The sequence below is a fragment of the Protomyctophum parallelum genome (assembly GCF_964188405.1).
Source record: "Protomyctophum parallelum genome assembly, chromosome: 19".
Classification (NCBI taxonomy): domain Eukaryota; kingdom Metazoa; phylum Chordata; class Actinopteri; order Myctophiformes; family Myctophidae; genus Protomyctophum; species Protomyctophum parallelum.
This window is the reverse complement of record NC_139717.1, coordinates 37,563,124-37,582,283: the sequence shown is the minus strand read 5'-3', so window position 1 is coordinate 37,582,283 and position 19,160 is coordinate 37,563,124. Positions and strand designations below refer to the sequence as shown.

General features: G+C 46.2%; 1 protein-coding gene across 2 annotated transcripts in view; it reads right to left on the bottom strand.

The window, feature by feature from the left end:
* LOC310876755 (prolyl endopeptidase-like) overlaps positions 1 to 16,898 on the bottom strand; it is a 45,548-nt gene extending 28,650 nt beyond the window's left edge. For both annotated transcript variants that reach the window (XR_014570776.1, XM_083790397.1), the window contains exons 1-9: positions 16,725 to 16,898; positions 16,333 to 16,407; positions 7,084 to 7,217; positions 6,098 to 6,228; positions 4,879 to 5,088; positions 3,330 to 3,451; positions 2,747 to 2,852; positions 1,808 to 1,999; positions 1,119 to 1,316 (exon numbers count right to left, since the gene is read on the bottom strand). Coding sequence is in view for 1 of the 2 variants with exons in the window: in XM_083790397.1 (XP_083646523.1) it covers positions 1,119 to 1,316; positions 1,808 to 1,999; positions 2,747 to 2,852; positions 3,330 to 3,451; positions 4,879 to 5,088; positions 6,098 to 6,228; positions 7,084 to 7,217; positions 16,333 to 16,407; positions 16,725 to 16,862 (1,306 nt within the window). In the remaining variant the exon portion in view is untranslated. The remainder of the gene's footprint in view (positions 1 to 1,118; positions 1,317 to 1,807; positions 2,000 to 2,746; positions 2,853 to 3,329; positions 3,452 to 4,878; positions 5,089 to 6,097; positions 6,229 to 7,083; positions 7,218 to 16,332; positions 16,408 to 16,724) is intronic.
* Between the last annotated feature and the right edge of the window lie 2,262 nt (positions 16,899 to 19,160).

Genomic DNA, 19,160 nt, shown 5'->3' with positions numbered 1-19,160 from the left:
GTGTTTTTACTTTTTTTCCGTAAATTAAACGGCATACTTGATCGTACTACAGTGTCACATTTAAGCATCAAAAGTAGCTAATCTGCAATTGATCTCAAACAAAACCCCTTCTACATCATTAGCTGTATGAGAAGAGAACTGATGTGTTTTTCCATTTCTTTATTCAACAGAGTAGCTTTATACACGTGTAAAGCTGCTTACGGCATTATGGTCTTTTCAGACAGTCCTTAGTAATTCATTTTCAGTTAAGAGGGGAGTGGGCAGTTCTTGTCTGTCCTTAGTTGAAAAAGACTGCAAGGTGAAAAGGTGGTATTATAACGTGCCACTATGAATAAGAATTAGAACTTGAAAAGTGACCTTTCCTTTGAATGTTACCGTATATAGTCTCTGCAGAGACTGATTTGCTGTGATCAAATCCATGTATACATGTATGCATACATACAGTATATATACACATGTTTGACGATTTATTGTCGCTCAATAAATTGAGATTAACGATTTAATTGTGATTGTCATTATGAATGAAAAAATGCACTTCCGTTAGACTTTTAGGCATTGCAAACAACAGTTGCACAGGGCAGATACTAGATACGACAAATAACATGCACATTTGATAACTTTTTTTATTTTTGAAAATGGTGATTCAAAGTGATTATCTCAAATAATTGTGATTAGGTGATTAACCATCTGACTGCCCCCCCCCCCCCCCCCCACAAGACCGGGGGGTGAATTCTTCCATTACTACTTTGGGCTACCTTGTCTGATGTCTCTTTAGAAGCGCTACTTTTCCAAACGAGATGCTTGATTAAGTAAAAAATTAGGACAGATCATTGCCGTTATGATCAAAACCATGGAGAGCGACGTAGATTTAGAGAGAAATAAGTTTAGTCGGGCCGTAAACTAGGAAGTGAAAGGCAGGTGTGAAACATGTCTAGGGTCGCTGAAGACAGCATGGCCAAGCAAAATACATTATTTAAAAAAAAATGTGATTACCGCAATCCCGTTTTATATCATTAAAAAAAGCTTTTAATGACAGAATTCCATTAGAAGCAGCTCACGGTTGGATTTTATATGACGGAATATTCCGGCATAAACAAATGAAGTGTGACAGGCCTAACCTGGGGAGAGGAAGGAGGTGAAATAGTAGAAGATCTCAGAGTCCCTCTTGCGGCCGGTGAAGCCCACCACAGAGCCCACGTCCAGGGGGAAGGTCTTCAGCTCCTCACCGCTGCCCAGCCGGTACATCTTCAGAATGTTCTTCACGTCGTGGAGGAAGCACACAAACAGGTAGCTGGAATACGTACAGGTGGCGAACACTGCAAGGGAGAACGAATGGACGATCAAAATGTTAGAGGAGAGTACCAGGATATAGCAGTGGGTAGTATTCAATTATCTCCGGACCCGACATGTTCGTCAGGAACTTCCAATGAAACCATTGGAATCAATCGAATAACCATCACACATTCTGTACTAGTAAGTAAGATAGTAAGTTATAGTGTCTAAAAAGGGCCAAAAGAAAAAGGGCATGATTTGATTAGGCAAAAAAGTTTTTCCAGAATTAGCAAATATTACATAATAAAAACATTCAAAAACATGTCACGCTGTGGCCTGTTGTGAGCTTGTAGATCTGATCTGCTATCTTAACTATTTGCCGTCGAACAAAGTAAGCATTTCACGTGCATTATGTGTTGACGTGTTTATTTTCACACAGTCACATCTGTTCTGCGTCACAGTGAGACGCCAGATTCCAATAAACTCATTATTGCATTCTCCATGACAGTGTCTACGGTCTAGTAGTGCATCCTACCGATGACATCCTTGTCATGTTGGGGGATGAGCTCCTTCCAGTTGCACTGAGCCGGCGAGGCAAAGTCTATGTTGATGAGCCGGTAGCGCGGCGCGTCTAGGTTGGTCTTGAAGGAGAACAGCGTGCCCTCGTTGGTCACATACTCGTACTCGGCGTCAAAGTTGTCGATCAGTTTCACCCACGGCAAAAGCCCTGGTGGTGAAGACCATGAGAAATGACACCCAACACCAAGCAAACAAAACCCAGACAGATCATTTCACTGCAATGGAAAGCATGCACATGAGAACAACTACAATGATGTCTCTGCGAGTTCGAACAAAGATCATCATGAATGCAAGTGGCATTGCAGGAGGTTAGGACTGGGTTTGCTGGCGTTATAGCAAACAGAGCCTGGATCCGAGCGGCCGATCCAGATTTTGGAGGAGACAAATGGAACCAAATGGATTTGGCTTTATTTGTACACTGTCAGAGTTAAATGAACACTGATGATTTTATAGTGTAGATTGCGGGTCAGTCCCAGAGATGATAATACAAAATTAATAAAAAGGGTATCAAATAGGGATCCGTGGCCTAATGCATATCAAACGGGGGAACAGGGGTTCTCAACCTTTTCAGACTGTGACCCCCAAAATATGTGACAAGGAGTTGAGGCATTACATTTAGTTTCAGTTTAGTTTCAATTTAACTGTAAAAAAAAAAACATTATTATTTTCACAAAGTTTGCCTATTTCTCATATAATTTGGCCAATGTTTGACTAGTTCTAATAGTATAGTTTGTTGATTACTTTTGATGCAGCAATGGTCTTTCTTCTTCTTTTTGTTTAGGCATTAGAAATGTCTCCAAAGTCCTTAAATTGTCAATTCACTGTAATCTGGGGACCCCCACCAAAATCATGTGAGGACCCCCCCTGGGGGTTCTCAGGTTGAGAGAGAGCATACCTGTGATCCCCTGTGGGGTGTTGTGGAGGTCACAGTACCACAGTCTGTTGACAGGGTCACAGCCCTCCCTGATGGACAGCAGCACATAGCGCCCATCATCAGAGACCTGCAACCGTGTCGAACAAACACACATTATGGATCATTCACTCACCCTATATATTTAAGTTGACTGAGGTCCCCCAGGGCTCTATACTTGGGGTGCTCTTTTTTTCCCTCGACACCAAACATCCATCTATATATATACTGTAGATCAGCTACTTTCGTCCCAGAACACACAAGAATAGAGATGCTAGGCTAAACCACTCCGATATACTTTGTTGCCTACTAGCTGGGCTGCTAGCTCACAGCATGGCACATTGCGATGCATTCTCAGCTTGTAGATCAACAATTTGTGTTGCCAATTGTTTTATAAATAACAATAATTACATTTTTGTGGCCAGCCTCAACTAAAAAAAACAAAACATAATCAAGTAATACAGTCACAGGACATTTTTTAATCATAAGTGATCTGATTTAATCCACAAAATGTCAAAATGTGTTGATGTGAGTTTATAGATTGGCCAATGGGGCCATGCCATCGTACCTCGACTCCACTCATCCACTTGGGGTTTTCTGGGAACTCTGCACACAGGCAGTCTTGAGACTGGGGAGTGCCCAGGACATGGAAGAAGAGCTTCTGGTGCAGGTTTGTGGACGTCTCAGTGCCTGAGAAAGAAGACAGTGACAGTTTCATTGCTGCCCCCTTGTGGCAATCTAACACATCAGGAATGTCTGTCGCATAGACATATAAAAGGCCTCTTCCGGCTCTGGGGCGTCTATCTATATATTTTTTAATATCTATGGTCTGTCGGGGGGAGATACAGCAGGGATGATTTGCAGAAACAAACCAAGAGTATATCAAAAGGATGACAAAAGGATCCATCAGTCATGAGATGAAAATGGAAAAAGTGGAAAGGCAACAAGACTACTGTTGGACTATTGTACTAGGATAGGATCAGAGATTTCCACCTACTGATGCTTGACTTTAGTGCAACCCTTCATATTTGGATGGAATCAGGATTGGTTTTCAAAGCGGTGGGCGTGGGTTTGTTAGCGCTGGCTTTCTCCGCCATTCAAACCCATTCATTGAATTTAACATTTATCAGTCAGAGGTCTCGGATCACTTGGCCGAGCAAGACTCACTTTACTATTCATTATCACTTCATTCAGGAGGGTATCATGGCCACTGTGGTAAATTAAACTATGTCGACTTAAGTTGATAGAAGTTCATAACGACACAAACTGTAACTACAATGCATCACATTCGGTACATGATAAATAATTTAAAAATACAAAAGGAATTATATAATTCTTTCAGCTCACATCATGAGCCCGTAGAGATAATTGCGAATATATCATATTCGCAATGTCGGATGGAAACCCGCTGTCGGGTGGAAACCTCATATGTCCAAAACCGTTACTGTACTTATCAGTATTCAAATTCAGAAGTAGCAGATCTTCAAGCTCAAAACGTGTCGCTTATCGCTGCGCTGCGAGCTTGTGGATCTGCTACTTTTGATGCTTTTGTGTATGACGATCAGTAGGCCTGTAGTATGATGAAGTAGGGCGTTAACCCATTTTGGTGTTTTAAACATTACTGTATGTTATAATTTAGCCATTGAAAAATAGCAGATCTACAAGCTCATAGCACGCCACCGAGTGGCGCGCTACGAGCTTGTAGGTCTGCTATTTTCGAAAAACCGTGAAAATATTGATATCAGAAAACTGGTGGATTTAGAAGAAATTTCTTTAAATTTTGAGGTCAGGCCTAAAATATGGAGATAGAGGTTTCTGCCCGACAGAGAAGCTGTGCTAACCCATTCTGACCGGGCACCCATTTTGGTGTCAGCATCATGTTATGCTTTAGCTATTGAAAAATAGCAGATCTACAAGCTCATAGCGCGCCACCGAGTGGCGTGCTACGAGCTTGTAGGTCTGCTATTTTTTGAAAAATCGAAGAGCGACTGACATTTCTAGAATCTGATCTCAGGTCAGAATGGGTTCATCAGACCAGTGTGTGTCCAGTGGAAACCTCGTATGAATCTGATCTCAGGTCAGAATGTGCTAACAGCGAGCAGAGCAGCCCTACTCACCGTCACTCTTGCCCTCCTGCCTGGGGTAGGAGTTGTAGAAGAGGCCCTTGCCGTCGTGGGTCCAGGACATGCAGCTGAACTTGACCCGCTCCAGCTGGTCCTCCAGGGTCACGGCGCCCTCCACCCGCAGGAAGTGGATCTCCACCCAGTCTGAACCGCTGGCACTCGTACCGTACGCCAGGTACTCCCCGTCCTCAGAGAACGCGTAACCTTCGTAGGATTGTATGGTTAAGAGAATTAGTCTCCCTTTGTTTTATTTGTTTTATTTTTATCTCACGATTTCGCAACCCATTTTTTTTTCACCCAGTGTAATCTAATGCAGGGGTTTTCAACTGATTATGAACCAGGGACCACCACCCTGACTGAGAATTAACCTGGGTACCACTGTCGTGTTGGGAGGGGGGATACCGCCGTGGTGTGGGGGAAAGAAATTAACCTTCCATATTAAACTCATGTTGCTGTTCATTGTAACTTTGTAAGCAGACACTTGCGGTTGATTATGGGCACATTTCTTTATAATGGTGACTCAACCGGGCAATCCGGTATGGTTTCCCTTGAGATTCTAACTCACTTTTCTGTGGAAGTTCAGAGTAGACTTCCCAGTAACTGATGACATCGACATAATTTGTCAGCAGATCATTTACTGCATTGTTTCTCAACTTGTGGTCAATACAATAAATTCAAATAGGAATCTTCACTTTCCTACATTACTAAATGCATGGTCAGGGACCACATGCAACACCTTCACGGACCACCAGTGGTCCACGGACCACCTGTTGAAAACCCATGATCTAATGTAATCCTGGGCCCTGCACTTCCTCTGCCAACCTGGGGGGGGGGGGGGGCAGGGGACTGACCTCATGCTTCCTTCTATGCATGAGGAGTCCAAGCTGCTTCTTTTCACCTGACTGACAAGGGGGAGCTTCCCCGGTTGGACGTAGCGCATGGAAGGAACACGCTGGCCAGGGGGAGGTAGTTTAGAGATCAGGATTACTGCATGTTTTTTGTGAGGGTACCTACCCTAGGGGACACGGGGAGAACATGCAAACTCCACACAGAGAGGCCCTTTCGCCAACCGCGCCTCGGGTATGGGCACTGATGACACGGAGGAGAGAACACAGCGGGAATCGAACCCAGGACCTTCTAGCTGTGAGGCGCAGGACTACCGACTGTGCCACCGTGCCCCCTGTTTGTTTGTTTTCTTAGTGGGTGTTGTTACCTCGCAGGGCGACGGTCCCATCCTCAGAAAAGGTATTTGGGTCCAGGAAGACTGTGGGTTGTCCGTCCAGACTCTCCTGCACGTACATCACACTCTGGTTCTGGAGACCTGTGTTGTAGAAGTGGAAGTACCTGAAAACACAGGACAACAACATAGCTGACCATCATACATCCTGGGTGGCATTGGAACATATTATTGTAATCAAAAGTTGCACAGGGCAGATATGACAAATGACCATAAAAATTAAAAAGCGGAAATAGCTTATAGAGTTGTGCTTGAAATGTACTGAAATTCTCCAATCTGTTAATAAATACTTCTATTAACCCATTTAGTAGGACGTGTGGAAATCATAGCTAATCCAACAGACGGGTCCTAGCGCATTTTGATTCTTTTTTTGGGGGGGTTGGCCTCTCCTTCTGCACCATACTCCTTGCTGTTGGCGCATGCGCGTTGCCGTTCACTTCCCCGTTTACGGCAAGGTTAATTAAATAAGGTTAGAAAGCGAAGACCGTACGGTGGACTCCATGTTGCTCCCTGGAAGGAAAGAAACATGTGCAATTGAGACCAAGGAAGCTGAACGCGGAAATGTTGGCTGCATATAGCCCATTGCGCATGTTTCTTTCCTTCCAGGGAGCACCATGGAGTCCACTGTACGGTCTTCGCTTCCTAACCTTATTTAATTAACCTTGGTTTACGGCTCAGAAAGAATGCCTCGTATCTCCTAATCTAGGGAGCTCTCCGTGTATATATATAGCAGATCTACATGCGCACAACACGTCGCTTAGAGCTGATTTGCGAGCTTGTAGATCAGCTACTTTCACTATTTCTTAATTATTATTTTCATTTATGTAATTTCTTAGATTTGTTTGTTTGTTTTAAAATGTATAAAATTCTTTAAAATGGGGGTTTTACTCGAGTTGTGGGCTTGTGGCCCATACAAAATTGGAAAAAAGTGGTCTAAAATAGTCCTATCAGACAGTTCTCACCTGCTCCCTCTCTTGAAGGGACAGCTGTACTTGGGGTAATCATAAAGCTCCGTCATGCGCTCCTTGAACAGGTCCCGTACCTCACAGCGCTCCAGATAGGGCAACGTCAGCTGGTTCTGAGAGTTCACAAAAGCCTGGAGAAAGAGCCCTCAATGTAAGACAGATGTGATCCTTTACACCTAATCAACAACAACACATTAACTTTTTATGTTTTTTGTAATGCAGCGTCACCTGAGCTTTTATAGATGCTACTTTTGCTATTTTTGAATTTGAATCCTTTTTTTTTTAAATAATTTATATTTTTTGTCCCACGATTTTGTAACCCATTTTTCACCCCTGTGTCAATCATCCTGTGATGTGATCCTGGGCTCTACACACCCTCCGCCAACCTAGGGAGAGCAACGGACTTAACTCATGCTTCCTTCATGCTTGAGTGTCCAAGTTGCTCCTTAACACCTGACAGGGGGGAGTTTCCCTGGTTGGACGTAGCGCGTGGAAGGAACACGTTATTCCAACCAGTTCCTTTCCCCTCCATCAGGCGTCCCGGCTGGCCAGGGGGAGGCAGTTTAGAGACCAGGATTACTGCATGTTTTTGTGAGGGTACCTACCCTAGGGGACACGGGGAGAACATGCAAACTCCACACAGAGAGGCCCTTTCGCCAACCCCGCCTTCGGGTATGGGCATTTGAATCCTGAAAAGTTAGCCGTTATGGTTTCCAACTGACAGAGGCGAAAACTTCAATCTGTCTATAGCGAATACAGCAGCAAATGTGAAAAAGCCCACCACCCATTTGACCACTCTGACCAACACGCCACGTCATCCAGCTGCCGTTTCAGTGGTCATTTCATAGGGGTGGGCCGCGTACATATTCAGAGCATGCATATTTAACGAATTTAGCTTTATCTCTGCAAAATCGGGGATATTATGAACACACACACACAGAATGGAAAGATGATTTTGACAGCTACTGCCCCACTTTCAATGCTACAACAACTGATACCTTAGAAACGAACTATTATACAGTACATGTAATTGCTTAGCAAAAAATCGGCAGAAATCTTTCATGCCCCATGTTTATTTTACATCTGCTGGTGGGTGCTCAAACGTTGACAATGTAGGCTACAGTAATGTATTTGATTGCCCATTTGCCTATGATAACACATGGTAGGCTATGATTCAAGAACACTTATTAGACTTATTAATCTCCACGTTAACTCTGTTCATTGCAAATAGCTGATCTGCACCCCACCAGGGTATATATTGGCTATTTTAATAAGCTACCACGGTAGTTAATTGACAGTTGACCTACTTTTACGTATTTTGCAGAGCAGTGAGGTTTGGGCTATTTTCTGGGTGTTCATTTAAACGTATGAATACATTAACCAAGAACACTTTAACAAGATACAATACAATGTATTGTTCATTGAAAATAGCTGATCTGCAAGCTCACTACTAGATGGATTACAATTATACTAATAGTGATATATAAATAAAATCATGACATGGCCAGCCAGAAACCCAATTAAAATAGAAACCTCATTGATTATATAAATGCGTATGTGGCTTAATTAAATGACCTGGCTTGGCTGTTATGCATCCATGGTTCTGTGCGCCGTCAGTGCACATTTGCTTGAAACTTGATTGTTTGATAGAAAGTCCAGACAATAAAATATTTCCTTCTAAAGTCCTTCTGTTATGGTATGAACCGAGCAAATCTGCATCATTGAAGTAGTGTAATAGCATGGTAAAGTCACTGTTTAGGCTACAAGCTCATCATGTCACTCTAGCAAAGTGATTGATCTGTGTCTCTCCTAGGGTCCTACTTGCCCTACAACAAGGATGCGGGCTGGAAGCAACAAATGTTTACGCCCCTTTTGGGATATTTTGCTGGGCCCTATCCTCGTGGCCCACAGGTTGGGAATGGCTGGTCTACAGCACTGGTTCTCAAACTGTGGGTCGGGACCCACTCATGATTTTTGGGGGTCCCGCAGGCGACAGTGACGTGACAATTTAAATACCTAAAAAAAATGGCCATTACTGCCTCAAGTCCAGACTTTAGGCAACCTTTATTTTATTTTCTGTTTGTTTTGTTTATTTAATTTAGAGTAGCCAATAATTTTTTACCCCCTTTTTCTCCCCAATTTAGTCATTATGACTCCCAAGTTGTATCCTACTGACTCACCGGCCAGTGAGTCTGCACTACTCCCTGTACACCCATTACTGCGTAGCTCTGTTCAGCTCCAACAAAGTGAAGCTTGCAGACGACACCACAGTCATAGGCTTGATCATGCAGTGGAAAGGGTCAGAGAGTTCATATTCCTGGAGGTGCACATCACTGAGGATCTCCCCTGGGCAGTACAGACACCAGACTGAGTGTGTGGTTTAGAAAGCACAACAACGCCTCTACTCTACATTCTACAAGACTCAAGAAAGCTGGCATGCACCCCCCCCCACACACACACACACAAACTATTATGCTCAAACTGCACCTTTTCTAAACTACATTTGTTGTATATATGGAACAAACAACAAAGCCTCGAATTGCACCTTTTTAAACTACTTCACATTGTGCGATAGGTTCTCTTGATAGGTGTGTGTGTGTGTGTGTGTGTGTGTGTGTGTGTGTGTGTGTGTGTGTGTGTGTGTGTGTGTGTGAGAAGGTAGTTTATAGAATGACTAGCCCCTTTCGGGACCCTACATAAAGCTTTTCTGAAATTTTGATGAGTTCTATTTCGTCCCTGCTGACCGCCAGAGGCGGTGCTTTAAGCACTGAATACGTCCCTTCGCGCATGCGCAGTCGAGTATTTTATACCAACAATGTCGGTTGACCCCGTGATGACCCGGAGTCGTCTATAACTTCCGGCAGTCGTCCGGGGCTCAGTCCCTAATTTCTTCTCGCTTTGCGCAAGTTGTACATAGCACAGAGTTCTACAGCAGAATTAAACTGCACGATAACAGAACTATTGCTTTGCTACTACTAAGTCGCCGGTAGTCCCGCGACCATTGTTGGTCGGAGCTGTGACGCGTGCGTTCGCCCTCCAGGGACTGCGACTTAATACTACTATTATTGTATCGTTTTCGAGTGGAGCTGGGCTTCACATCGTCTTCTTTCCCCGTGGGAACAAGGTAAGCAGACAACCCCTGTTCGCATAGGCTGCGTGCGCGCTGCTTCCCTGCAACACACACGGTCGCGTGCTACAAACGGCGACCTGAGCGTCCCGTTTTAGCACCCGTCAAAGTTGAACGGATAGCTCGTTCTCTTTGACAGCTTACGCTGTCTTGTTTTCCCACGAAGGCTGCGCCGCAGTGCTGGTGACGGCAAGCGTTAGCACTACCCGCTCCCAGCACGTGAGTCGACGCTAGTATTATTTGTTTACTACTTACCTATACTACTTATACTTATACTACTTATACTTATAAGTGTACTTATCTACTGCTATATTACTTTTACTGCTATATTACTCTGCCTCTCTGAATGAGTCTTTGCTGGCACTGGCCAGCTATATAGCACCACCGCGAGGTTACGTCAGTAACCCCGGTTATATGAATTGGCTTGACTGATTTAGTCACTTGTTCTCAAATAGTGTACTTTAATTTCGGCACAGAGCCATTGCCACTTTATAGGTTGGTTTTTCTGAAATTATATATATATAACTATATCATTATATATATATCATATATACTGGTCTCTGCTAGAGCACCCCTTACCTGGCATAGGCGGCGTGCGCGCCCCCTCCCTCCAGCTAAGCGGCCTTTAGCAGCTACAGTAGCCTCTACTGGCACAGGCAGCGTCCGCGCTCCCTTCCTACCAGTTTACGGCTCCACCCCTAGCGACCACTAGCGTCCGCGCTCTGGGCTACATCTGCGGGTTTCCAATGGACGAACCCCGCCACCACCTGTGCACCTCCTGCCAGGCTCCTCTGCGGCCAGAGGATGGGCATGACCTCTGCCCTGGGTGCCTTGGCCCCCAACATCTGAGGGAGGCACTCGGTGACAACCCATGTCACGTGGACGCAGGAGCGTCCAATCTCTCTCGCCGGTAATGAAGGCTAACAAAACCCTCCCCGGACAGAAGATACGTTATCGTTTAAAGCGGCGCTATCCCCGCTAAACAGACGTTCATATGATATCATATACTTATCATGGCATAACCTCCTGTGTGTGGGTAAAGGCTGCGTTCGCGCCGCCTCCCTGCTCTGCATACGAGGTCTGTTCGACTGAACGCTAGCGCTTATTATAAGCGACTATAAGACTTGCCGAAGGATAAGAACACTGTCATATTACCTTCGTTTGTTAAACACGCTACTTTTTAAGCTTTGTTTAGCCCCTGCTGGTGATGGCAAGAGCCTTGCTGGCCAAAGCCATATACCGATATTGGCAGCATTCAAGCTTAACTGCTTTTGCGAATAGCTGTATTGTTGTTATTATCAGCCCCGGTACAGGAGCAGCTTCCTGCGTCCTCCCAGGGTATTGATGTTGCTACCAGTATAGTTTGTAGCAAAATAGTATTAACAGCTACTGGTGTACATAGCCTGTCTGGTTGTTAACCCAGCTGGCCCCCAGTAGTGGGCGTAGCTGAAGCTGCTACCAGTATGTCTGGAGCTCAAAGCTCCATTAACAGTTTTTTGCATATACAGTGGGTGCAACCTGGTTTGTTCCCACAGGTCGGATTAGTGCCCCTGGGTACCTGTAGGTCCTATTAGCCCAGCTGGTCCCCAGCACAGAGTATCTGGCGCTGCTGACAGCGTAGCTCACAGCTGCTACCAGTAGCTTAAAGTTAAAGCTGTTTATGAACAGGCTATAGCTTGTCTTGTTTTTTAGTAGCCTAGCTGGTCTCCAGCATAGCTCTCTAACTGGCGCTGCTACCTGTAGTTGTAGCCCAAGCGCTTATTATACTATTGAAGATAAAAAGCTATCTGTATATAGCTTGCCTTACTGTTTGTTGGCCCAGCTGGTACAGGGCAGGCAGCGTATGCGCTCCGCTCCTCCAGCATACGGCCAGCTTGATGTTACTTACTACTAATCGTTTGTTAGCTCAAGCATTTATTAACAGCTATTGGTGTATAGCTTGTTATGTTCATTAGCTGCAGCTGATACAGGCAGCGTACGCGCTCCCTTCCTTCAGCAGGTGGCCCCTATCGGTGGAGCTATCGGTTGTAGCCTTTTCTCCAAAACTAGCTTGTGTCGGTTTATTTAACCGAACCTGGCTGGGGTAGGCAGCGGTAGCGCTCCCTCCTCCCAGCATGAATGCGTAGTAGTGCACACGTGACTAGTGTATTGGAAGTGTCTTTTGTTTCGCTCTGGACTAGCAAACATAAATAATAATGCACTGGAGTTTGGATAAGCGTCATAGTGCCGTGATAAACGGTCACATAGGAAACACTACAGCTGCTACATAGCAGCGTCCAAACCTTGACTGAAGGCTACTTTATTATCATAAATTATAAGTAAGCCTCCGCCGGGGGTACAGGTAGCGTAAAGCTCCCCTCCCCCACCGCGACCATGCAGGTCGCACAGTCTATCTAACAGCAACGTTTGTGTGCTGTTTCTATGATGCACTTTACATCTGGTTGAATCTCAAAGTGCTGCAATGAGCATTTGCATAAACGTAAATGCATATTCACATGCTGCGGCAGGTATAGCAGCATTCAGTTTTTCGATTAAGTCATTATATGCCGATCTAAGTTAAAGCCTCTGCTGGCACAGGCAGCGTACGCGCCCCCTCCCTGCAGCATATGGCCAACACCTAGCAAACCAGTAGCGTCCGCGCCCTGGGCTAGTTGGGACTGGTGTGCACCGGCCGGTCCAAAGGAACCGGTGCCACCACAACGGAGAGCACCCACTTTCGTACCTCGAAAGCCTCTGCTGGTACAGACAGCGTATGCGCTCCCTCAAGCATATGGCCAACACCTAGCAACCAGTAGCGTCCGCGCCCTGGGCTAGTTGGGACTTGTGTGCACCGGCCGGTCCAGAGTAACCGGTGCCACCACAATGGAGAGCTCCCACTTTTGTACCTCGTGTGAAGCTCTCCTTCAGCCGTGAGCCGACCTTGGTCCTGCCCCGTGTGCCAGGAGGAAAAGGTCTGACCGCTGACTACAGCAGATCCGAGAGGGCTCAGCTATCTGCAGAGTTGGCCCGCATGAGGGCCATGCTCACTTCAGATAACACCTAGGCACCTCGGAGGGTGCCGAAGCGCCTACCTCTCCGATGCCACAACTGACTCGAGGTTGATGTGCTCTCCCCGACAGCTTAAGCTACGCACTTCCATGACTATGAGGAAGATGCAGAAGGCGGTGCCTCCCAGGCATCAGAGCCGGCCTCCCACTTCTCAGCTCATGCGCATAGCCGTGGAACGCATACTAAAGCAGGCAGTCGGCTCCTCCAAGCGCCTTCTTCTTGCTGTCTTCGCCGTCCCCCACGCCTGTACCTGAGACAGCTACAGGCCTGCCGGGCGAACGATCAGGGCCCTCTCCCATCTCTATACCGATGGTGAAATCCTGGCAGCCCTGCCCTGATTGGGAAAAGTGTCCTGAGACAACCCGTTGCGACGTGACACTTTAATAGATTTGAACGCACAAGGCGATAAGGGCTGGCCTGGGTTACATGCCAGCCACCAAGCCTGTCATTGCATCCCTCATTGTGTTCCCCAACGAGGCCCGGCGGCAGAACGCTAGGTGACCTCGACCCCAGTGCAGGAGCACAGACAACCTGCTCACTGGGGCCTCCCGTTCACACTTAATAGTGGCAACGTTAATACTGGCTCAGTCACCTTTGGTGTGTCACTGGAGGCATTGGCGTCATGTCCTCAGAGCGTGGGCGGCTGATGTCCATCGTATCTCTAGCCCGTCGCCAAGTCGGGTTTTCACAGTCAAGCTTGACTGATGAGCCTAGGCCAACTCTCCGTAGTCTCCCTGAGGAGCCAGGAGCACTAGGTGGTTCAGCCGGGCGAGAATCGCCGGAGCGAACCATCCAGGGGGGGAAGACCAGGCTGCAGCTTGCAGGCCTACGACACATCCCGCCTCCCAAAGGGCCGAGCTCCAACATTGATGAAATCATCTTGACTGCCCTCGGAGCTCGCGTATCACCGCCGGCCCACACTAGAGGCCAGCGTGTTCCCTGGCGTCCCACGCAGGGACCTGACTGTGACTGTGACTTTCCGGGCTGTGCAGTGCCTTCTGACGCCAGCCCCCCATATCCGGCGGGTCAAAATGGCCATTATCAGCAACATGACGAGAGCCCTACTATCAGACCAGGAGTGATGTGTCCTCCTGCCCAAGGGCGCAACAGAGGCTGTATATCCTCAGTCACACTAAGGGAAGTCCGATCTACATACTTCCTCGTGACGCAAGACAGACGGGTGTCGACATGTCTTGAATCTGATGGGACCCATATGAAGTTTATGCCAGTCTACTGGGCCGAACACGGCAATGTGCTGGAGCGGCAAGTGGTGCGCTCCGCTCTATAGCACACATTCTCATACTCATGGGACCTTAACCGGGTACTGGACGCCTGGGTTCGAAGGACGCCCTTCGAACCCTTGGCACAGGCAGAGCTGAAGTGGGTGTCATGCAAGACAGCCCTTCTCCTGGCCATTACATTGGCAAAGCGTGTCAGTGAACTGCACGCTCTGTCAGTCAGCGAATCATGTCTGAGGTGGAACGCAGACGGCTCGGGGGTCACGCTGTGGCCAAACATAGCATTCCTCCCGAAGGTGCTGTCGCAGGCTCACCTCAACCGGCCTATCAGGCTGGCTCGATTCAACCCCCCACCTGGGGAGCTGACAGACAAACTGGAGCTGTTGTGCCCAGTCCGGGCCCTGAGAGCCTACATTGAAGCTACTGCACGCATCAGGCGAGCAGAGCAGCTGTTCTTTTGCCATAGTGGTGTGAACAAAGGCGGCGCTCCCTCCAAGCAGCGCCTGTCCCACTGGATTGTAGACACAATCAGCCACGCCTATGAGGCAAGTAACCTCCCCGTACCATCAGGGGTACGGTGCCACTCTACAAGGAGCATTTCCACATCATGGGCTGCCATGAGAGGGGTGCCCTTGGAGGACATTTGTGCCGCCGCCTCATGGGCTTCGGCAGGCACTTTCTCAAGGTACTACAGGGTGAATGTTGCCACTCCCCACCCAGTGGACGTGGCCCTCTTCCCCGAATCCTCCGGTTCTACCCTTTGAGGTCTGTAATCAGGATTCCTCGTGACTTGGCTGGTATAAGTCATTCAGTGCTTAAAGCACCGCCTCTGGCGGTCAGCAGGGACGAAATAGAACGATAGTTACGTATGTAACTACGGTTCTATGAGTCCTGAATGACCGCCAGAGGCACTCTTGTCACTCAGAATCCTCGTGTTCTCGCGAGAAGATTCTGTAGGGACTGAGCCCCGGACGACTGCCGGAAGTTATAGACGACTCCGGGTCATCACGGGGTCAACCGACATTGTTGGTATAAAATACTCGACTGCGCATGCGCGAAGGGACGTATTCAGTGCTTAAAGCACCGCCTCTGGCGGTCATTCAGGACTCATAGAACCGTAGTTACATACGTAACTATCGTTTTATGTTGGGTCCCTGGTCATGACTATATTTTCGTATGGGAATTCCGGAACGCGGAAGTAAACATGCTCTCTAAGATAGAATCTGCGCCGTTTGACGGCCTGTTTTAGTTTAAGTTATTCTGAATTCGGGAACTTTAAGTACCTATACATTCCGCTGCGAATATCTCCTGTGGCGCGGAAGCCGTTAAGTATTTTTAATCTTTGTTTGACCGATTTGGTCGCTTTATTTCTTCTTGTTTGTTTACCGTTTATTGTACCGCCTCCCGGTGGGCGGTTGGCTTGTGCGGCTACGTCCCTGCCTCTGATCTGCTGTGTCATAGCTATAGCGCCACTAGCTAGCCAGATAAGCGGTACAATGAGGTGTCAATAAACAAGGAAGGAAGAGAAGAATCAAAGCGACCAAATCGGTCAAACAAAGATTAAAAATACTTAACGGCTTCCGCGCCACAGGAGATATTCGCAGCGGCATGTATGGGTACTTATACTTCAAATATTCAGAAAGCCTCACACGGAAAAATGTCGTCAAATAGCGCAGACAGGCGTTATCCATGTTGTTTATGTTTTATGAATGGCCGCGTACCAGGTGGCATGGTAGTGATGCAACAGGACCCCATGGACTGGGTCGAACAAAATGTCAGAAACTTCAGTACCATTGGGTTCTGCTTGGAGGGCTATAGAATGACATGACCTACCTGTGTCTTCTCACTGTCAGGATCTTCCAGCCAGCTGTAGGGATCAGGGATCTTCTTGCCATGATAATCGTCCACCTGGGACAACAAAAAACAAACGTTACATTCCGTGCGTGAGGCATGACAACGTGTAACGCAATGAAAGGAGGGCTCGGCAAACACGCACAACAGCAACATACTCGGAGAGCGGAGTCATTATAAAAGTTATCAAAGGCCCATTCACTTGTCAACAAAGGCAGTCTGCGTTGACAGACCGTTGGCTAGCCACGCTAGCTAGCAGGCTAACAAAGCAGAAGGCAGCCGTTCAGTTCAATGAATGGGAAAGCATGATGATTAAGCATCCCCGGCTTGCTAGCATCCCCACCAGCAGGCTAAGTTTAGATAACAATACTCACAACTGCCTCGTCGCGGTAAGCCTGGGGATACTGAAAAGACATGTCGGAGGTCAGGTGTCGTGCTTTTCGCAGGAGAAAGGGCTGTTTCAGGGATGTAAATAGTGGTTTTGAAATGACTCTGTGGATCCTACAAAACATCAACTTGAGCAGCTTGCAGAACAACAGATCTGCTCTCTGGTTGCAACAGTCAACGAGCACTCTCAAGAGAACAGCGCTGGTTTCTTTCTAGTCTCTTAGATTCGGACGGCGCCCTCTGTTGCTGGAAAACTGTACATCTGGTAAAGGTTTAAGACCTATGATTATATATTATAATTATAATGATGATTATTATTATATATTATATTATGATTGTCTATTGTCTTACCTTGGATCAAGACTATCATAGATGTATTTTTAATGTCAGTCAGACTATAAAATATTTTTTATTGGCTTGCTAATAGCTGGATGGGTCAGTGTCAACACATTTTCTTTGGATATGGCTCCTTGTATGTCATTTATAATTAAAGGGAGGTAGGCCAGGGTATTAATTTTAATATATTTTCATTCAATCATTATGTCGAAATAGCAAATGCTTTTAAACATAATGATTTACATTTCGTGCAAACTGTCAGTAGTAGGCTACTCTTCACAATATTTTACACTATTTGAAATATTTAACTTTAATTCACAGAATGGAAGTCAAGGAGTCTGATTGGGAAGAAACCTTCCCCAAATGTGTAGTCATTATGTCATAGATATGTCATAGAGAAGTCAAATTATATTTGTCATATAAATAGTTGTTATAGTTAGACAGTGAAAGTGAGTAGTTTTGTTTTTGCTGTTTTTTGCATTTGGTGTTTTGTGGTGGTTTTGTTTTCTGCCTGTCTGCCTGTAAATGCAAATTAGCCGGTATAGCAGACTCTGGTGCAATTACTTTTAATTGTGCACACACAAACAACAAATGAATGAATTACTCCAAAACCCTGATCAAGTTCTGATTAGTTACCTTATCCCTCCACAGGTTAAAGGTTATCAGACTGATCAGGATGTCTCTATCAGCGACCCCATCAATCCTTCACTCTTCATTCTTTCCCCAGTCACCCCCATCCTCCGCAACCCCCGGCCCTTCCTTCCTCTCTCTCCTGGTTCATCAGTCAACCCTGATTTGACTATCTCTACCATTGTGAGTCTGCATGGGACGCACTGATTGGTAGCACAATTTAAAAACTACTCATGTCATGATTAAATGCTTTAGCTATTTAAAAATAGCAGATCTACAAGCTCATATCGCACCACCGAGTGGCGCGATACGAGCTTGTAGGTCTGCTATTTTTGAAAAATCGAAGAACGACTGACATTTTTTTAGAATCTGATCTCAGGTCAGAATGGGTTCATCAGACCAGTGTGTGTCCAGCGGAAACCTCGTATGAATCTGATCTCAGGTCAGAATGGGTTAATTAACCACATAAACCCCAGCATCCGTATTGTGGGAAACGCTTTCGCAGAAAATAACCGATTGCTCACAGCAAAAGCTTCCCCCAAAATAACAGAAAACATAATATACTATAGCATAGAGCCCTATGGGACTCCACTCAACCATAATAGGGTTTAAGTGGTTAACTGATGTGGAGAAGGTGACAACTATCTTCCGATTAACGATTAGCGATTAACTTCAGGTATTATTTCCACTCCAAACTTTTGGTGTGTGTGCATGCGTGCGTAGTTGCGTACGTGTGTGTGTGTGTGTGTGTGTGTGTGTGTGTGTGTGTGTGTGTGTGTGTGTGTGTGTGTGTGTGTGTGTGTGTGTGTGTGTGTGTGTGTGTGCGTGCGTGCACGTACGTACATGCGTGTACGTGCGTGTGCGTGCGTACGTGCATCTCGGTACACCTGAGTGGTTGTGCGTGCAAGTGAAGGAATTTTGTGGGTGTGCTGCAACGGCCGCTTCACACAAAGTGGTGAATACAGAATGCTAAAAATGACAACTATCTGATTCCAGCCACAGTTGCCATTGGTGAGTAAACATGGTCTTCTGTACTGTACAGTACGTGTTGTTTTATTCTACTGCCACGCCAGAATGTGACTGTACTTCATTCTAAAGTGATGTCAACATCAGCTCTAGGACAGATTTAATTACCAGTTGTGTTGGTGTTTCTTAGAAAGGAAAACAAGAAAAAGAAATTGTTTGGATGCTGGCCCGCTGCTGATCTCGGCCACTCTGACATCTAGAGATATTTGAAAGACTGTCTGTGTCACCTGACATCCTCTCTGAGACGTGTCAGAGCTGTCATTAGGCCAAGAGAAGATTCTTCATATGTTGCTCCCTCGTGGGTGAATGGTCAGTGAAAGTGGAAGCAGAGAGAGAGAGAGAGACATGGTTTTGGGATCCCTTCACCTTGAGGTGATGGTCATAGACATAAGTCATACACACAGTGAAATTTGGTATCTGCATTTAACTAC